General features: G+C 45.2%; 1 protein-coding gene across 1 annotated transcript; it reads left to right on the forward strand.

The window, feature by feature from the left end:
- The first annotated feature begins 211 nt into the window (after positions 1 to 211).
- asip1 (agouti signaling protein 1) lies at positions 212 to 17,463 on the forward strand. Its single transcript, XM_070849174.1, has 4 exons — positions 212 to 458; positions 15,752 to 15,923; positions 16,583 to 16,632; positions 16,939 to 17,463. The coding sequence occupies exons 2-4, from the start codon at positions 15,758 to 15,760 to the stop codon at positions 17,101 to 17,103; spliced, it is 381 nt and encodes a 126-aa protein (XP_070705275.1). The 5' UTR covers positions 212 to 458; positions 15,752 to 15,757; the 3' UTR covers positions 17,104 to 17,463.
- The last annotated feature ends 1,720 nt before the right edge of the window (positions 17,464 to 19,183 follow it).

Raw genomic sequence — 19,183 nt, forward strand, 5'->3', positions numbered from 1 at the left:
GTCCATCCTCTGCATAATTTGACCTTTCCCATCCCCCCAACCCACTGCAGCGCCGGTCCCGCCTCCCCGACAAACCTCCCAGTATGCCTTCATTACCAGCAGCAGGGCAAGGTACTGCTACTTAGGCAGGGATAAAAGAAGGGACCGAGGAGAGGGGGGATAAAAGGAGGTCTGGTGAAAGAGACAAACTGAGACACAGAAGGAAGCAGAGGCAAAGGAAGCAGACAGGGAGAGAGAACAAAACAAAACAAGACACTCTGACAAAGTCCAAATCAGAGGTGAAGAGCAGAGACAGGGGAGAGGAAAGGAGAGAGGGGGGCTCGTGGACCAAAGAGGCAGAGACATAAAGACGTGTTGCAGGAAAGCAGAAGTGGGGGAAGGCGAGCGGCGAGCGGCGAACACTACAGCCAGGGGAGAGAGCGAGAAAGAGCGTCACAGACTGACAGCTGCAACCTCAGGTAAGGCCAACGGAAACTTTGATCCTCTCTTGTCCAGTTGAAATGGCTCGAGCGATGTAAAGGTGTGGCGAGGAGGAGAAACAAACGTGGAGGCTCCAGCTCTTGGGGCATGTTTGAGAAAGTCAGGGACATGTCTCTTTTATTGTCCTGGTGCATCAGAGGGGGAAAGAAACGCTGAATCCAGTGGAAATGGTCCTGTGAGAGCTTGTCGAAAGATTCCTCAACAGCTATTCTGCGAGCCAGCTGCTGTTGGAAGGATTTCCCAGCTGTGACCTGCAGCCTCAGAAGGCGAAAGGCACATTAGAAACATTAGAAATCAAAATCTGGTCCCAGTGATCAATGAAGTGATCAGTTCAGTCGAGCCCAGCGAGGTTGACCGCGCAGTGAATTGCAGCCTAAACTGAAGTCGCCTCGTGTCTTCGGTCGGTCACTACAACGTTCTCGGGGCTCCGTCTATCGCCTGCATGCTCTCCGCCCGTTATCGGCGAGCGGAAGGCGTCTGGGTGTCGACAGCCTCGTGCAGGATGAATAAATAATGTAGGAAAAACGTCTTTTCAAAGAAGTCGGCAGAGATTCAGCAGCGTGTCGATGTTCTGATATCAGCACGTAAATGAAACCTCCAGAACACACACACACATACATATATATATATATATATATAATATTGTAAAAAGGTCGTATGTATAATGGCCCTACCATCTTTAAAATGATCTAATGATCTTCATGTAAAACTGCAGCTCAAAGTTTCACAGAAAGTCAGAATAAAAGCATCACGTCCTCCATGTTGATTCAAGTGTTGCAGTCGTGCCGTCGTCACTGTAGTTGGATTGTTATTATTTGAACTCCGATGAGAAGAAGCTCTGTCGCTCAGCTCATGTGAGGAAGCTAATAAAAAACGTAGCCGGACATCAGCGATCAAACACACACACGACTTAACGGAGCTCATCGCTTCACCTCGCCGCTGATTTGACTGTCGGTTAGATGAAAAAAGCTGAGAAAGTTCCACATGTGCACATAAATGAGCCTTTTCACTTCTACAGACTGTAAATATACGAGACACTAAATAAGATTTACACCGTGAGAGTGGGCTGGACGCTTAGCGTAACAGTTATGCTGCGCTGCGGCTCCGACTCGCATCATCTGAATTACAACACCGTCAGAATAATGAATATCTGTAAAACATCTCAAAGGTGTGACTGTGAATAATAATAAGTGAGCAGTAACGTGTCTCATCCTGCCTCCCTGACCCGTCAGCACCGTCCACACATCCATCTGCCGCTGACACACACACACACACACACTTTTCCCCTCTCACACTTCTCCCTCAGAGAAAAACTGAAACTTTAGCTTCGATCTGAAACGTTGGCCTGATGGTGAAGATCAGGCGAGCGGACGTGATCCTCCTCTGTCCAGATGTGGAACAGATGAAAGTCCACAAGAGCAGCAAACAAAAACACCACTCAAGTAGAAGTGCTGTTACTTTATAGCTGACTGTGTTGAGATGCAGTTTATTCTCAGACAGGTAATAAGAAATGATGTGACGTGAATGTGCAATAAGATAACTGCTGCTGAAGAGAAGTGTGTGTGTGTGTGTGTGTGTGTGTGTGTGTGCAGTGGCCGTAGTGATGAAGCCCAGGGGGGATGGTTGTCTTCACTGAGTGTCTCACTGAGCTCCGTGCTGCATGTTGGGAGGCTGCTGCTTTTATTCTAAACAAACTCCACATTTACTGTTAAACGCTTCCTCTTGTTCTCCACACACACACACACACACACACACACACACACACCTCATATCTCATACACGTCAGGAAAAGGATCCTGTAGAAGTGTTTAATCACAAATGTGCTCCAGTAAGAGTCTTAGAGGTGCAGTTTATTAAAGAAAGAGTAAATGTGACTGCAGTGGAGACAGTGATGATATATAGATAAATAATTAGATGTAGACAGAAAGAAACAGAGATGATTTAAATAAAAGGAGTCCTGAGATCCCTCCAGCTATGAACGAGTGAAATACATCGACTCGCACTGAATTCATTTTGTTGTAATAACTTTGGAATTATAGACTTTTAGATTAAATCTTCCTCACACACACACACACACACACTGTCCTGCTCTCAGGAACCACAGTGAAATAGTCCCATACCTGCACATTTGCAATATATTTGCACTTCATAACTGCACCACACCTACCTCCACTGTACATACTGCTGTTTATATGTACTTATGTTGTTCATATTCTTATTGTTCTAGTTTATTTCTTACTTTTTACTGTACATAAAGAGAGAGAAGTTGCACCGGAGTCAAATTCCTCCTTTGCTTGTACAAACTTGGCCAATAAAGTTGATTCTGATTCTGAACAAATACAAATGTAGATCCATCCACTGCTGAAAATAGTCCCCTATTTCCTCCTGTTTGTTTGACTAAAAACTGCAGTGGACTGTTTGGGGGAATTAATGAGCCTCTTTTAAACAAGAAGCTGCATATGTGTGAGGTGTTGTTTCGACAGTGTGGAGAGTCGATAGAAAAGGTCTCCGCTGCAGGCATGCTGCATCGGCGAGCTAACATCGTTAGCGTGTCCACTAGTTAGTCCAGTCTAGTTGTTCCTGAGGCAGACACAGTAAAAACAACATGTAGAGACAAGAGACAGGAAACGTCCCGTCGTTACCTGCCTGCACTTCTGGCTGCTGCTGACTTTGGGCGTTAAAAAGATGGAATAAAGTCCAAATCAGATAAAAACTCTGTCTGTCAGTTGTTCTGTTGTCGAAGCGCCGTCAGTGAAGCAGTGTTTGAAATCCTCCTCTGACCGTCCTCGTTAATGTTACGTGAAGCTCTCCCACATTTATTCAGCATATTTAAAGTACAGGAGAAGAATAATAATTAGACACATACAGTACAAACGTTCTGCTAAACACTTCACAGACTGGGAGTTCTTCACGCTACCTGTGGAAGCGCTGACAGATAAAAGGCGAGCAGAGCTCCAGATGTGAGATAACAGACGTGACAGAGACGTTAAAACCTCCGTCGGCCTGATTTATCCAGGCTGTGACCTCCGACCTCCTCCCCAGAGAGCTCTGGCATTGTGAAGTGGGAGATCGGGACCTTGTGGGAGGAATATTTTTCAATTCCTAGTGACTTTTTTGTGAAATAAAGCCGTATAATAAGAGTGCACGCAGACACTGTGAGCATAAAACACTTTAAATTACACAGTGCAGGAAATAAGGAGCAGTAAATTACAGTAAACTGTGGGTTTAATCCTTTGATGCTTTATGAGTTAACGTTTCCTTTGTGAGCTCGCAGGTCATTTGATATTTAACACACAGCAAACTGATAATCAAACATAGTGAATCTAGATATAGAAATATAAATCATAAAGGTTCCTAAAGGCGCTGATGGTTTACAGAATATCACCAATAATCACAAATAAACATGACAAATGTAGCAGAAAGAGTAAAACTGAACGTGTTAATTCAAAGAGAAAAGTCGCTGCGATGAAAACAAGGTTTTGGTTTGAAGAAAGTGATGGAAGTGATTTTAAACACAGTCTCAGTTATTTAATTATTGTTTTCCACAGCGTCAGCGTCCCACCAAGACCAGAACAATCTGAACTAAATCAGTCTGTGATGAGACAAACTTTGCTCTTCTTACATTACTGTAGTGCCTGATAGGGACTAGACTTCATTAGTATTAGTAGTTAAAGAGCTCATCCCTGCTCTGGTGGAAGATCTTCTATGTTTTAAAAAGTTAAACATCATCGCAGTCCCACGATGAAAACAGGAATAAATGTTCCTCTGGGGGGGTTTGACTCCGACTGGACTCGTGTTTATCGTCACGAAGCTCCGACTGATGTGAAGACAAACGTCCGTCTGCAGCTCTTTATCTTACTGATTATTATTCCCACAGGACGAGCCGAGGAGCTGAGGCTCTTCACTTTGTCACTTTGTGGGTTTCATGGAGTTTATTCAGCAGCACTTTGCTTCCTCTCAGCTCTTCCTCCTGCTCCTCCTGCTCTTCCAGCTCCTCCTGCTCCTCCTGCTCCTCCTGCTCTGCGGTCCGTTTGCTGTCCACGCCGCGGCCTCGTGCTCTCATTGGTGTGTGTGTGTGACGGCAGAGATCACAGCAGCAGGGTGAAGGTCTGAGGGTCTGAGGGTCTGAGGGTCTGCAGGTCTGAGGGTCTGAGGGTCTGCAGGTCTGAGGGTCTGCAGGTCTGAGGGTCTGAGGGTCTGCAGGTCTGAGGGTCTGCAGGTCTGAGGGTCTGCAGGTCTGAGGGTCTGAGGGTCTGCAGGTCTGAGGGTCTGAGGTTCTGACAGTCTGAGGGTCTGAGGGTCTGCAGGTCTGAGGGTCTGCAGGTCTGATGGTCTGACAGTCTGAGGGTCTGAGGGTCTGCAGGTCTGAGGGTCTGAGGGTCGATGGTGGTTCTGCACCTGCTCTGTAAAGTGGAGGACGTTGATGAAGCCACAGAGCTCTCTGACCTCTGACCTCTGGCTCCTGGTCCTGGTCCTGGTCCTGGTCCTGGTCCTGGTCCTCTGGCTCTGGCTCCTGGTCCTGGTCCTGGTCCTGGTCCTCTGGCTCTGGCTCTGGCTCCTGGCTCTGAAACGTGGACACGTGGACTCTCTGCTTGTAAAGACTCACATTTCAGTTTCCTCATTAAAGCGTCGCTGGAGGTCAGAGAGTCTGTAAATGTGAGCAGCTGTTGCCCCCCCACACTCTTCTGTCGGGGGGGGGGGGGTCACTCACACTTTTGGTGTAACATTTCTTTAAAACTCCTCTCTGTCTGCGTCCACCGGCCTAATTAATTACACCTAATGATCGGTTATGTTGTATTTGCATGATAATGATCAGAATAATATATTTATATTGATCAGACACAGTTAAACCACACGGCCATAAAAAACACACACTGTGAAACACAAAGTTTAAAGTTTAAAGTTTAAAGTTTAAAGTGAGAAGTGAGAAGTGAAAACAAATAAAATCAAGTAAAAACCTCATTTTTATTTTGGAACAATGAACATAAAACAGTGTTTCACAGTTTTCCCAGCATGCCTTTCTGCTCTCGAAGACACGACGGGTCATTTTCTCCAAATAGAGAAACAACGTTTAGAAAGAGTCTCATTACTTCCTACCATGAAAACCTTCAGGAGGTGTGTGTGTGTGTGTGTGTGTGTGTGTGTGTGTGTGTGTGTGTGAGTGTGTGTGTGTGTGAGTGTGTGTGTGTGTGTGTGTGTGTGTGTGTGTGAGTGTGTGTGTGTGTGTGTGTGTGTGAGAGTGTGTGTGTGTGAGTGTGTGTGAGTGTGTGTGTGTGTGTGTGAGTGTGTGTGTGTGTGAGTGTGTGTGTGTGTGTGTGTGTGTGTGTGTGTGAGTGTGTGTGTGTGTGTGTGTGTGTGAGTGTGTGTGTGAGTGTGTGTGTGTGAGTGTGTGTGAGTGTGTGTGAGTGTGTGTGTGTGTGTGTGAGTGTGTGTGTGTGTGAGTGTGTGTGAGTGTGTGTGTGTGAGTGTGTGTGAGTGTGTGTGTGTGTGTGTGTGAGTGTGTGTGTGTGTGTGTGTGTGTGTGTGAGAGTGTATGTGAGTGTGTGTGTGTGTGTGTGTGAGTGTGTGTGAGTGTGTATGTGTGTGAGTGTGTGTGTGTGAGTGTGTGTGAGTGTGTGTGTGTGTGTGTGTGTGAGTGTGTGTGAGTGTGTATGTGTGTGAGTGTGTATGTGTGTGAGTGTGTGTGTGTGAGTCTTTCTGCCATGTTAGTGCATAAAATACAAGAAATATTGTGCATTAAAGGATAAATGTACATTTACATTTACGTCACTTTCCTCCAGAAAAGCACCACGTATGGACCCCCCCGTCCCGTCCCTCCCCAGGAGGACGGCCATTTTTCCAAATTTCCAAATCTGAAGCCGAGTTAGTTTCCTTTTCTCGTCGCTGTTGCTGCTGCTCAGTAAAGTAAAGCTTTAGTATCTCAGTATCAGACACCATCAGACGACCTGATGGTGAGTCCAGGTCCTCGGGGGCCCTGGTGGGCCGCATCCCCTTTAGTTTGCGGTCTGGATCCTCTGGGACTGACTGGAGCCTTAAAGATCATCAGTAATTAACAGACAGAGAAACGTTCACTCCTCCAGTCTCTCTGCTCAGTTGTCACTGGTGCGGTCACATAACTGTGATGAACCAGACATCCTCACACATCTGGATGTCAGAGCCCCCCCTGGACCCCCCCCCCCCCCCCCCCCCCCGGAACTCCCCCCTGGACCCCCCCCCCGGAACTCCCCCCTGGACCCCCCCCCGTCCCGACATAATCTGAGGTCTCAGTCCTGACACGATGAGACGCTTTTTAAGTGAAATGTAGATGAAATGGAAGAGTGTTCTTTAAATCATACTCCTCCTCATCATCCTCATCATCATCATCATCATCATCATCGTCCTCTGGATAATATGGAGGATTTAATTCTTGTGTGATTTCTGGTTTCCACCACGTCAGTTTTACATTCGTTGGTTGAATAAACGTCTTTATGTGAGCTTCTCTGTTTCGCTCGCTGCTTGTCAGGCTGTTTTCTTCTGTGATTCTCCGTCTGTGTTTTCCTGCTGTTTCTCATTCATTTTTTAAAACCCGTTAGAAGTAAAAAAAAAAAAAAAAAGCGGAGGAAGTGCAGCAGGCCTGTGTGTGAAAGTGGAGCCAGCAGAGCAGATCAATTTAAGAAGGAACCCCTGCGTTTGCTGCCAGCCTCCACGGTGATGGAAATTACTGCAAAATTATTTCAAAATGAGAACCAGGCCGCCGGCCGCTCTGATGTTGGCCTTCCTCCGGTCCACCGCAGTTTCCTCTACATGTTTCTTCAGAAAATATGAGAGAGAGAATATTGAGCTGACAAAGTGCAGAGATCCTTTCTACCCGGTCAAAGTCAGATGTTTTAATGTGGTTTGGCCAGAAAACTCCAAAGTTATTTACTGTGTTTGTCCTCTGCAGGATGAAAGGCTTTAATTTGATCACATTATAATAATGATGATGATGATGATGATGATGATACACATCAACGCTTCACACACACTTTAACTCGCTGACGCCCGTCCTCGCTGTGAGGACACTGAGCATCACAGCAGCTTCTCACTTCAATGACTTTTAGCGACTGAAGTTTATGGAGTGAATCAGAAAAGCAGCAGTTTGCTTTGACGTCTTTGATTTTCTTTACATGCAGACAAAAACAATTCCTGTGATTCCAGCGCTGCAATAATAATTACAAACAGCCCATAATTTCTCTCAGGCTGCTGGAGAGCAGACTGAGAGTGACGTCACTTTGGTTTCTGCAGAAATCTGTTTATTCACAGTGTGTCCACAGACTCCTGGTCCATAGTAACGATGATGATGAGGATGATGATGATGATGATGATGATGATGATGATGATGATATGTTATTTAGAGACACGTCTCTCGTCGCTGTGATCTAATTAAAAGTCTTTCTCATGATCACTATTAATGATTTAACTATTACAAGTAATCAGGTGATTCACCTTAGTCGCTGTGTTTTCTCTGTTTTCACACTGACGGCTCATTTGCATATGTAATCACGTCACTGCGTTGCTATGGAGACAAATGCAAGGTAAGCTGACGTACATGAAGCTGTGAAGATTCAATGCAAAGTGATTTAAAGGGACACGACATTGAAAGAAGGCGATGGAGGTCAAGTCTCCTGTTTTCATCCAGAAAAACATCAGAGGAGTTAGAATGATATTATTCTGCACCCACAGCGACACACCGCCTCCACACAGCCCAATCTATGTTATTAACAATGACTGTAGTAGAAACACTTTGATAAAACAGAAGGAGGGAAACGATATCATCATCGTCATCATCATCATCATCATCATCATCATCATCATCATCATCATCATCATCATCATCATCATCATCACCTCTGGACCATCTGAGCTGTAAAAAAAGAACGCTTCTTTATAGACTGATACCGACCAATCAGAGGACGCTTCTTTATACAGACTGATACCGACCAATCAGAGGACGCTTCTTTATAGACTGATACCGACCAATCAGAGGACGCTTCTTTATACAGACTGATACCGACCAATCAGAGGACGCTTCTTTATACGGACTGATACCGACCAATCAGAGGACGCTTCTTTATACAGACTGATACCGACCAATCAGAGGACGCTTCTTTATACAGACTGATACCGACCAATCAGAAGACGCTTCTTTATACAGACTGATACCGACCAATCAGAGGACGCTTCTTTATACAGACTGATACCGACCAATCAGAGGACGCTTCTTTATACAGACTGATACCGACCAATCAGAGGACGCTTCTTTACAGACTGATACCGACCAATCAGAGGACGCTTCTTTATAGACTGATACTGACCAATCAGAGGACGCTTCTTTACAGACTGATACCGACCAATCAGAGGACGCTTCTTTATACAGACTGATACCGACCAATCAGAGGACGCTTCTTTATACAGACTGATACCGACCAATCAGAGGACGCTTCTTTATACAGACTGATACCGACCAATCAGAGGACGCTTCTTTACACAGACTGATACCGACCAATCAGAGGACGCTTCTTTACAGACTGATACCGACCAATCAGAGGACGCTTCTTTATAGACTGATACTGACCAATCAGAGGACGCTTCTTCACAGACTGATACCGACCAATCAGAGGACGCTTCTTTATACAGACTGATACCGACCAATCAGAGGACGCTTCTTTACAGACTGATACCGACCAATCAGAGGACGCTTCTTTACAGACTGATACCGACCAATCAGAGGACGCTTCTTTACAGACTGATACCGACCAATCAGAGGACGCTTCTTTATACAGACTGATACCGACCAATCAGAGGACGCTTCTTTACAGACTGATACCGACCAATCAGAGGACGCTTCTTTACAGACTGATACCGACCAATCAGAGGACGCTTCTTTATACAGACTGATACCGACCAATCAGAGGACGCTTCTTTACAGACTGATACCGACCAATCAGAGGACGCTTCTTTACACAGACTGATACCGACCAATCAGAGGACGCTTCTTTACAGACTGATACCGACCAATCAGAGGATGCTTCTTTATACAGACTGATACCGACCAATCAGAGCAATCAGACCAATTCTTTATAGACTGATACCGACCAATCAGAGGACGCTTCTTTACAGACTGATACCGACCAATCAGAGGACGCTTCTTTACAGACTGATACCGACCAATCAGAGGACGCTTCTTTACAGACTGATACCGACCAATCAGAGGACGCTTCTTTATAGACTGATACAGACCAATCAGAGGACGCTTCTTTACAGACTGATACCGACCAATCAGAGGACGCTTCTTTATAGACTGATACCGATCAATCAGAGGACGCTTTTTTATAGACTGATACCGGCCAATCAGAGGACGCTTCTTTATACAGACTGATACCGGCCAATCAGAGGACGCTTCTTTATACAGACTGATACCGGCCAATCAGAGGACGCTTCTTTACACAGACTGATACCGACCAATCAGAGGACGCTTCTTTACACAGACTGATACCGACCAATCAGAGGACGCTTCTTTATAGACTGATACCGACCAATCAGAGGACGCTTCTTTACAGACTGATACCGACCAATCAGAGGACGCTTCTTTATACAGACTGATACCGACCAATCAGAGGACGCTTCTTTATAGACTGATACCGACCAATCAGAGGACGCTTTTTTATAGACTGATACCGACCAATCAGAGGACGCTTCTTTATAGACTGATACCGACCAATCAGAGGACGCTTTTTTATAGACTGATACCGGCCAATCAGAGGACGCTTCTTTATACAGACTGATACCGACCAATCAGAGGACGCTTCTTTATAGACTGATACCGACCAATCAGAGGACGCTTTTTTATAGACTGATACCGACCAATCAGAGGACGCTTTTTTATAGACTGATACCGACCAATCAGAGGACGCTTCTTTATACAGACTGATACCGACCAATCAGAGGACGCTTCTTTATAGACTGATACCGACCAATCAGAGGACGCTTTTTTATAGACTGATACCGACCAATCAGAGGACGCTTCTTTATAGACTGATACCGACCAATCAGAGGACGCTTCTTTATAGACTGATACCGACCAATCAGAGGACGCTTTTTTATAGACTGATACCGACCAATCAGAGGACGCTTCTTTATACAGACTGATACCGACCAATCAGAGGACGCTTTTTTATAGACTGATACCGACCAATCAGAGGACGCTTTTTTATAGACTGATACCGGCCAATCAGAGGACGCTTCTTTATACAGACTGATACCGACCAATCAGAGGACGCTTCTTTACACAGACTGATACCGACCAATCAGAGGACGCTTCTTTACAGACTGATACCGACCAATCAGAGGACGCTTCTTTACACAGACTGATACCGACCAATCAGAGGACGCTTCTTTATACAGACTGATACCGACCAATCAGAGGATGCTTCTTTATACAGACTGATACCGACCAATCAGAGGACGCTTCTTTACACAGACTGATACCGACCAATCAGAGGACGCTTCTTTACACAGACTGATACCGACCAATCAGAGGACGCTTCTTTATACAGACTGATACCGACCAATCAGAGGACGCTTCTTTATACAGACTGATACCGACCAATCAGAGGACGCTTCTTTATACAGACTGATACCGACCAATCAGAGGACGCTTCTTTATACAGACTGATACCGACCAATCAGAGGACGCTTCTTTACACAGACTGATACCGACCAATCAGAGGACGCTTCTTTACACAGACTGATACCGACCAATCAGAGGACGCTTCTTTATAGACTGATACCGACCAATCAGAGGACGCTTCTTTACAGACTGATACCGACCAATCAGAAGACACTTCTTAATAGACTGATACCGACCAATCAGAGGACGCTTCTTTACAGACTGATACCGACCAATCAGAGGACGCTTCTTTACACAGACTGATACCGACCAATCAGAGGACGCTTCTTTATAGACTGATACCGACCAATCAGAGGACGCTTCTTTACAGACTGATACCGACCAATCAGAGGACGCTTCTTTATAGACTGATACCGACCAATCAGAGGACGCTTCTTTATACAGACTGATACCGACCAATCAGAGGACGCTTCTTTATACAGACTGATACCGACCAATCAGAAGACGCTTCTTTATAGACTGATACCGACCAATCAGAGGACGCTTCTTTATAGACTGATACCGACCAATCAGAGGACGCTTCTTTATAGACTGATACCGACCAATCAGAGGACACCAACACTTCTTTGCGCAGACTGATACTGTGTGTGTGTGTGTGTTGTTCAGGCTGAATCGTAGGCTGTCACATGCAAATCCCCATATAATAAAAACATTGATCATTATTAACTACGTTCCTCCCCTGAGACTAAACTGGACAGGCTGATTTGTACTTAGAGCCAGAGTGCTGCGCCGATGCAGCCGTTCAGCTGGAGGCTGTTTCCCCCTGACGTCTGTCAGTAACCAGCCTGATGTTGGAACTGCAGGAGCTCTCCGTTCAGCACCACAGAACCAGGCTGCAGGCCTGCAGCCACACAGGACAGGAGGACGGCTGGACGGCAGGGCTGGTTCTGTCTGTCTGTCCAGGCTGGTTTCTGTTTGTCTGTCCAGGCTGGTTTCTGTCTGTGACAGTGGTTCTCTCAGTGGTTCTCTCAGTGGTTCTCTCAGTGGTTCTCACAGTGGTTCTCTACCTGGAGTCTGTGTTTGAGTGTCCAACATTTGGCCCCCTGTGGTGTTCGGAGGTGCTGTCTCCTGTTTCACAGAGCTGCACCAGGAGACATGACTCTACCGTTAAACTACTGCCTGCAGACATATTTTATGTATCTGCCCGGGAGGAACCGCCCTTTAACGGGAGGAACCGCCCTTTAACGGGAGGAACCGCCCTTTAACGGGAGGAAACCTCAGACAGAACTTGGTGTTCGGCTTTCGTCGTGGTGCGTTCAGGGCCGCCGCTCGCTGTACATATTCCCTCTCATTACATGGCTCCACTATCAGAACTGCGTCCATAACAATGGTATCTGACCAATCACAATCGAGTATTCAGCAAAGCCATCTGTTCATTTTCTTCTGCTCATTGTTGGCTCGGGGTCGGCAACAGGTCAGACCAGACGTCGTCTGGGGGTTCCCGAGGCGTTCTCAGGCCAGATGAGATGTATAATCCCTCCAGGAAGTTCCTCCTTCCAGTTGGCCGGGCCTGGAAGTCCTCCGAAGGGAGGCGCCCAGCAGGCATCCAGATGCCCGAACCACCTCAACTGGTTCCTTTCAACACGAAGGAGCAGCAGCTCTACTGTGAGCTCCCTCTGGAGCTCCGAGCTCCTCTCCTGGTCTCCCAAACACCAAACCCCCTACGAGGGAAACCCATTTCAGCCTCTTTGTATCTGTGACCTTGTTCTTTTGGTTGGAAATTCAACGAAGCCGTGTGAGAGATACTAAAGCATATAGCATGTGTGGCGGATGGATACACGTCTGGGGATAACGCAGCGTGGCCAAAGCTCCCTGTGGCCACCAAAATAAACACAGCATGTAACACGCCATGACCAAAGCAGTGGATCTAATTCTCCCAAACAAATAACACAACGTTCCCCACAGCGTCCTGCTCCTGGAGGCCCACTGCCCTGCGTGCTTCGACTCACCTGATTCAAAGGAGCAGCTCGTCATCGAGCTCTGCAGAAGCCTGATAACCAGACGTTCACATAAATCAGGTGAGTTGGAGCAGGAAACATGGAAAACATGCAGGACAGTGGGCCTCCAGGAGCAGGACGGGAACACCGCCCTGACCGCCACACACACACACACACCTATTTCCACACAGATCATATATCACATGATGCGCTCGCAGCAACGGCACCTTTAAATCATGCATCGGGTGACGGCTGTATTGCTTTAGGATAGTAATAGTTGATCTGGTTTCACATTTGCACTGGATTTATTCAGTTTTTGGGGATGACTCTCAGCACCGACGGGGGCTCAGGCTCAGTTATACTGCGTCTCCGGGGGTAATGGTCCACATATTTCATGGCTCGGTATGTACATCAGTTTTGGGGTCATTTTTCGGTACATTCTCACTACAGCATGAAGAAGGAAAGGTAGAAAACAAGATTTTGGTCTTTTATTTTGAAAAAGGTAAACATGCCATTGGCTGAGTGTTTCTGAAACTGGAAAAGGAAAAAGGAGTCAGGACCCCTGCTGTTTAGTCTGATTTATGTCTGACTGTGTACAGTAGCAGTGGTACATGCTGCTCTAACACACTGACAGTATTAATAAACCAGTGGTGTCATATTTAATCATAATATATCCATCACAGCGACCAATTGGAACATCCCAACATGTCCTCTGCTCTAAAAGTGAAATAAAGTCGGTCAAAAGGTGAAATCAGATCAGATGTTTCCTTAATTTATTTCCTGAAACAATAAACCAGTCACAGGATGCATGAATTAGAGACTCAGTTGTTACACAGCACAAGGTTGGAAAACTGTTCTTCTGCTTTTAGTTTCCAGTTTTCAAAGCAGTTATGAACCTGTTTTTTTTTACCTACAACAACAACTGAGAGGCCGCGTGTCAGATTCACCGAGAAGCAGCAGGAACTGGACGTTTTTCAACAACAAGAAAAAAAACCCCACCTGGTATTTATTAGGCATTAGATTTTTGCAGATGGCGACACAGATGGGAATGATTCAGAACGTCTGCAGACTGTCACTGTAAACCTGCTTCCAAATTCCAGCAGAGAGACACGCAGGTGATTCACAGGGTCCCGAACAAGACATTCACGTCTCTGTTGTACTTTGTTTGGCAGCCATCTCCCCTGTTTATAGACCCAGAGGTGGGATTTCTACTAGAGAGCACGGCCCTGAGATAATCAGACCAAACAGCTCCTAACGGAAGTGACATGAGGCCACAGAACCAGGTCCAGGACAGCAGAGTCTTTAGCTGCAGCTCTGTAGTTTGCTCTGTTGGCTGGTCGGTCGGCCCACAAACATTTGCCCTCCTTTTTGTGGCTGGAATTTTCCATAGAGGTCTAGTGTGTGTGTGTGTGTGTGTGTGTGTGTGTGTGTGTGGCCTGTTGCAAAAAGGGTGCACAACTTCCAAATGGATTCATAAACTTTGACAAGATCTAGTGAAAATGTTGGTCGTAAGCTGATTAACCCTTCGGAGTCTTGGCCTGAGGTTTGGGTAGGGGTTAGTACTCAATACATTTAATTTAGGCGCTATATGGGTTTGGGATGATGTCACGCTGGCACGATCCAGACATTGGGTCGACATTTACCGGGGAGGTCGAGTGTTTGTGTTTGAGTGGATTCATGGATGCGTTCATGTGCGTGGTTGCTGCTACCGCTGGTCTCTGTGGGCGGCAGCGTCGGTCGGTCCTCCACTTTGGTCCACCATGAAACATCTCCACAACTATCGGATCGATTCCCATGAGAGTTTGCTCAGACATTGTTTGTCCCCAGCAGATGAAGCCTCCTGACTTTTCATCACGTCCCATCACAAGGCTCACATTTGTGGTTTTGCATGTTGGATGCAGTACTGAAAGATTTGGTGCAGCTATTTATCCTCTCAACAGGATGAATCCTACTGACGACCTCTTATTTTTTCACTTCCTGCCATCAGCAGGTCACAAATGCATTTGTCCAATACTTTATGACCCAGTGCCTCTGAAATGATGACGAGGTTCCTATCAGCATCAGCAGCTGCAAGCGATAGCGTGCTAACACACTTCACAGATGCTTCACAGATGCTTCTTGTTCACACTGTTGGCATTTAGATCGAAGCGTTACAATCTGTTCAATAACTGACAATCAGCTGTTCAATAAAAGCAGTCTAACGTTGGCTGCACTTCTTGTTCACACTGAACGCTTGTCATTGCATTTCACTTGAACATTTTAAAAGCTCATACTTGTGAAGTGCTTCATCACTGTTTAGTTTTATTGTACACAGATCCCAACCGCAACGAGACAAACTGCTTAAATGGATTAATAATAAACTAACTTACAGAAAAACGTAAGGCTGCAAAGGTGCAAGCAAAGTGTAAAGAACTTTTTGATATTTATCAAGATGTTTCTGTAAAACTTAGACCTATTTATGCTGTTAGATGCAGATCTTTGCTGTTGTTAGAGATGATTTCCCACCAGTGACCAAACTTTGTACTAAGATGATGACTGAAACTCACTTGCTGCTTTAAGAAACGTTGATAAGTGTATTTCTTTAACATTAACTCTACGTCTCCACTGTCGTCCCCCTTTGTTCCAGAGAAAGATGCACGCCGTCCTGTTGACTGGCTGCTTGGTCCTTGCTGCGACACAGTACTTCCTTGGCTCCGCCCACATGATCCCTGACGAGAGGCTCTCCACCAACCGGGTCGTTGCATCTCACACTCTGTCTCAAAACCTTGAGACAGTCTCGCCTCCTGTAGTTATTGTAGGTACGTTTAGGCTTCAGTGTTTTCCTGTGTCATTTCTATAAATCTTTTTAGTCTATTGTGCAGAGTCATAGAGAAAACAATACAAACGTAACGTCACAATAAAATGGAGGCCCGTGTAGGAGGCCGAGGGGGTCGAACGGTTTGAGTTTGTAAAACCAGAAGTGAAACTTCCGTAACTAAAGCACTTATTTAACCCAAACCATCATGTTTTCCTGAACCTGACCACATACTTTTGGTGCCTAACCCTAAAACCACAATTGGAAACATCACCTTCAATGTTTCTCAGCACGCTTTATTTTGAAAGCGCTCCTGGCGGTTGCACATGTATCATTGCTAACGTGAGATTGGTGTTGAAATGACACCCGAAAAGCTTGAAATGCGTAAATGACACATGAAATTTGCAATTTCTACACCGTCTAAGAGATCAGGTTGGAAAAGACCCTTCATCGATCGCTAACACTTAGACTGTCAGTACCAAACCAGAACCTGATAGATCGTTGGTGACAAACCTCCACACAGACGTATTGATACAGAATCGATCTCCTACCAGTGCTGTCGCTCCCGTGGGGATTCTAGATCAGCGAATTATCAGTTGAGGACCATTTATCATCATGTATGCTGATGATTCAGCGTCTTTATGCTCAAATGTTCTCTTCCAGAGTTGCCCAAATCAGAGAAGAAGAGCAGGAGAACAAAGAAACAAAAAAAGGTATGACCACACAGAACATTAAACCTTCAGTCAAACAAGAAACAAATGTTTTCATCTTTGTCTGAGCTCCATTTTTCAGCTGCCTCTGTATTGTTAAATGTTCTGCTTATTTTACTTTTGCCTGATCAGCAGCTCTCTGGGGCTTTTCCAGCTGCACATTCAGCTTACAGAATATAGACTTTATCCACATGTTCCTGGAGACGTTTCAGCTCCGGGTTAACAGGGAGTGTGTGAGAAGCAGCTAAGGACATGCAGTGTGAAGAGCAGGACCGATGTGCTGTAACTGGCTCTCTCTCTCTTCCTCAGAACAAATTAGGTGCGAAGAAGCGTCCTCCTCCCCCAGCTAACTGCATTCCCTTGCGGGGAAGCTGTAAATCTCCAGACAATGTGTGCTGTGATTTCTGTGCCTTCTGCCAGTGTCGGCTCTTCAGAACTGTCTGTTACTGCCGGATGGGCAACCCCCGCTGCTGAGCGGGCTAACACCACAGTGCTTCTCGCTAAAGCAAACCACTTCGAGTGAACACTGTGAGAGGTCAAGCACTTCCTGGTTTGAAACTTTTCACTGCATGAAAGCACTTTATGACAGACGACTGCACCACAGTGAACCTTCCTAAGACCTTACAGGGCATACTGCTTCTAGCACTGCAATAACAAGTTGTTATTTTCCTTTGAGCTTTTAGCACTCATAGAAATAGTACATGTTTGCTCAAACTACTTTATATATTGCTTTATTTTTACATAGAAATATATGAATGTGCAGTATCATATTTGAATCACAATGGGTATCAAATCTTTTATGAAGGCTTGTATGAATAAAGTCATTGTACTATGTGTGACAGTGTGATTGACTCATTTTGTGAGGAGACCACCGGGAAGATATAGAATATAATATAATAGAATATAATAGAATATAATAGAATAGAACAGAATAGAATAGAATAGAATAGAATAGAATAGAATAGAATAGAATAGCCTTTATTGTCATTGCAGTACAGTGAAATTAGGAGTGCTACTCCAATTTGGTGCAAGGAAATAGGTACAAAATAAAATAAAATAGAATAAGAATAAGAATAGATATAATAACAGGAATATAAAGAACATAATTCTGTTTCAGCTGTTTTAAACAAAGACAAAGGAGCCAGTAACATGACTCCAACACTGAAAAGGCTCTTGGAGCGGTACAGAGGTGATCTGTCTCGTGTCAGGAACACCAAACACGAGTAGAGAAGCGCCGGAGCGTCTGACGCAGAAGAACAAGGATGACCTGAGACCATAGAGAGGAAACAGACTAAACACTGAGGAGCAGGAAGTGAAGTGACTGAAACAAGAGGTGATGTGAGTCTGACGAAGTAAAACAGGAAAAGATGCTATTTACACCAAAGTTTATGTTGGAAAGAAGATACTTCATGTTTAATGTACCGTCTTTTAAGTTATTTTAACCCTCTGCTCTCTGAACGCTGCTGTTTCTTCTTCTGGTGACGTCATTTCTTGGAGGACCTTCTTCTTCTTCATGTCCCTAAAATGTGTCTTTCTTATCATCTGTGTCTTGTTACTGACGAGTCGGGTTTGAAATCACTGCCTGACTGGTGGGCAGATCACAAACACATTCCCTGGGACTGTCGGCCTGTAATTTCCATTAAGTCATAGTTACATCATGATAAAAACACATTGATTTTTTTCTTAATTCCCTTTGGTGATCAATAATGAGGAGTAATAAGGTGTTGGTCTTTAACGATCGCCTCCATCGGAGCGTCTGGACTCTGAGTGAATGTCGGGCAGAAACAAGCAGGTCGTAGGATAAAGATTTGTATTAAACTACAACAGCTGGAGAGCTTTTGGTCGTAGCTTTTGCTTCCAGTTGAACATTAGATCCTTTCAGACCTGGAACAGTGCCTGATGTAAAAGAAATAAACCATGAGCACATTTTACTCCAAAACTACTGACGATAAATCTGAACTCTGAGCCGGTTACGCTCGCTGTCTCTGTACGGGCCAAACCTGAGCTAAGTGGGAATATTGAGCCTGCATTTATGATCATTTATGCATTTGTGCTCCAGCGGTATGATAATGCTGCTCTGTGTTGGCTGGATGTGGAGGCAATATTTTGTTAGCCGTAACAGTCGGTGGTAAATCTGCTTTCGTGTTTGTTTTGGAGTATTTCTGCTGTTCCACAGGCCAGAAAAGTCTCTCACTGCTGCTTTAAATCATCCGAGCAATTTAAAAACAGCTTGAGATGAGGAAACAACACAAATTAACAGTCCAAGTGGAAGAGGGTGGGTCAGACATATTTGTCCAACATCTGTCACGTGGCATAAAAACAAGTATTACTGTGTGCCGTAAGTATCAGTAACAGAATTCACATGGAGCCGAGTTCTCAGAAACAACTGAGAGCAGCAACAAGTGAGCACCATCCACATCACGGCGTCGCAAAAAGTGTCGCGTGTAATTAAATGTGAGTTGATAAAACAACAATAAAACTCTCACAGCTGCCTCGTCCTCTGAACAGTGTTTGTGTTTCTGCTCCGTTTAGATTCCTCACACATGTCGCTCTC

The sequence above is a fragment of the Pempheris klunzingeri genome, chromosome 2, assembly GCF_042242105.1.
Source record: "Pempheris klunzingeri isolate RE-2024b chromosome 2, fPemKlu1.hap1, whole genome shotgun sequence".
In the NCBI taxonomy this organism is placed as follows: Eukaryota; Metazoa; Chordata; class Actinopteri; order Acropomatiformes; family Pempheridae; genus Pempheris; species Pempheris klunzingeri.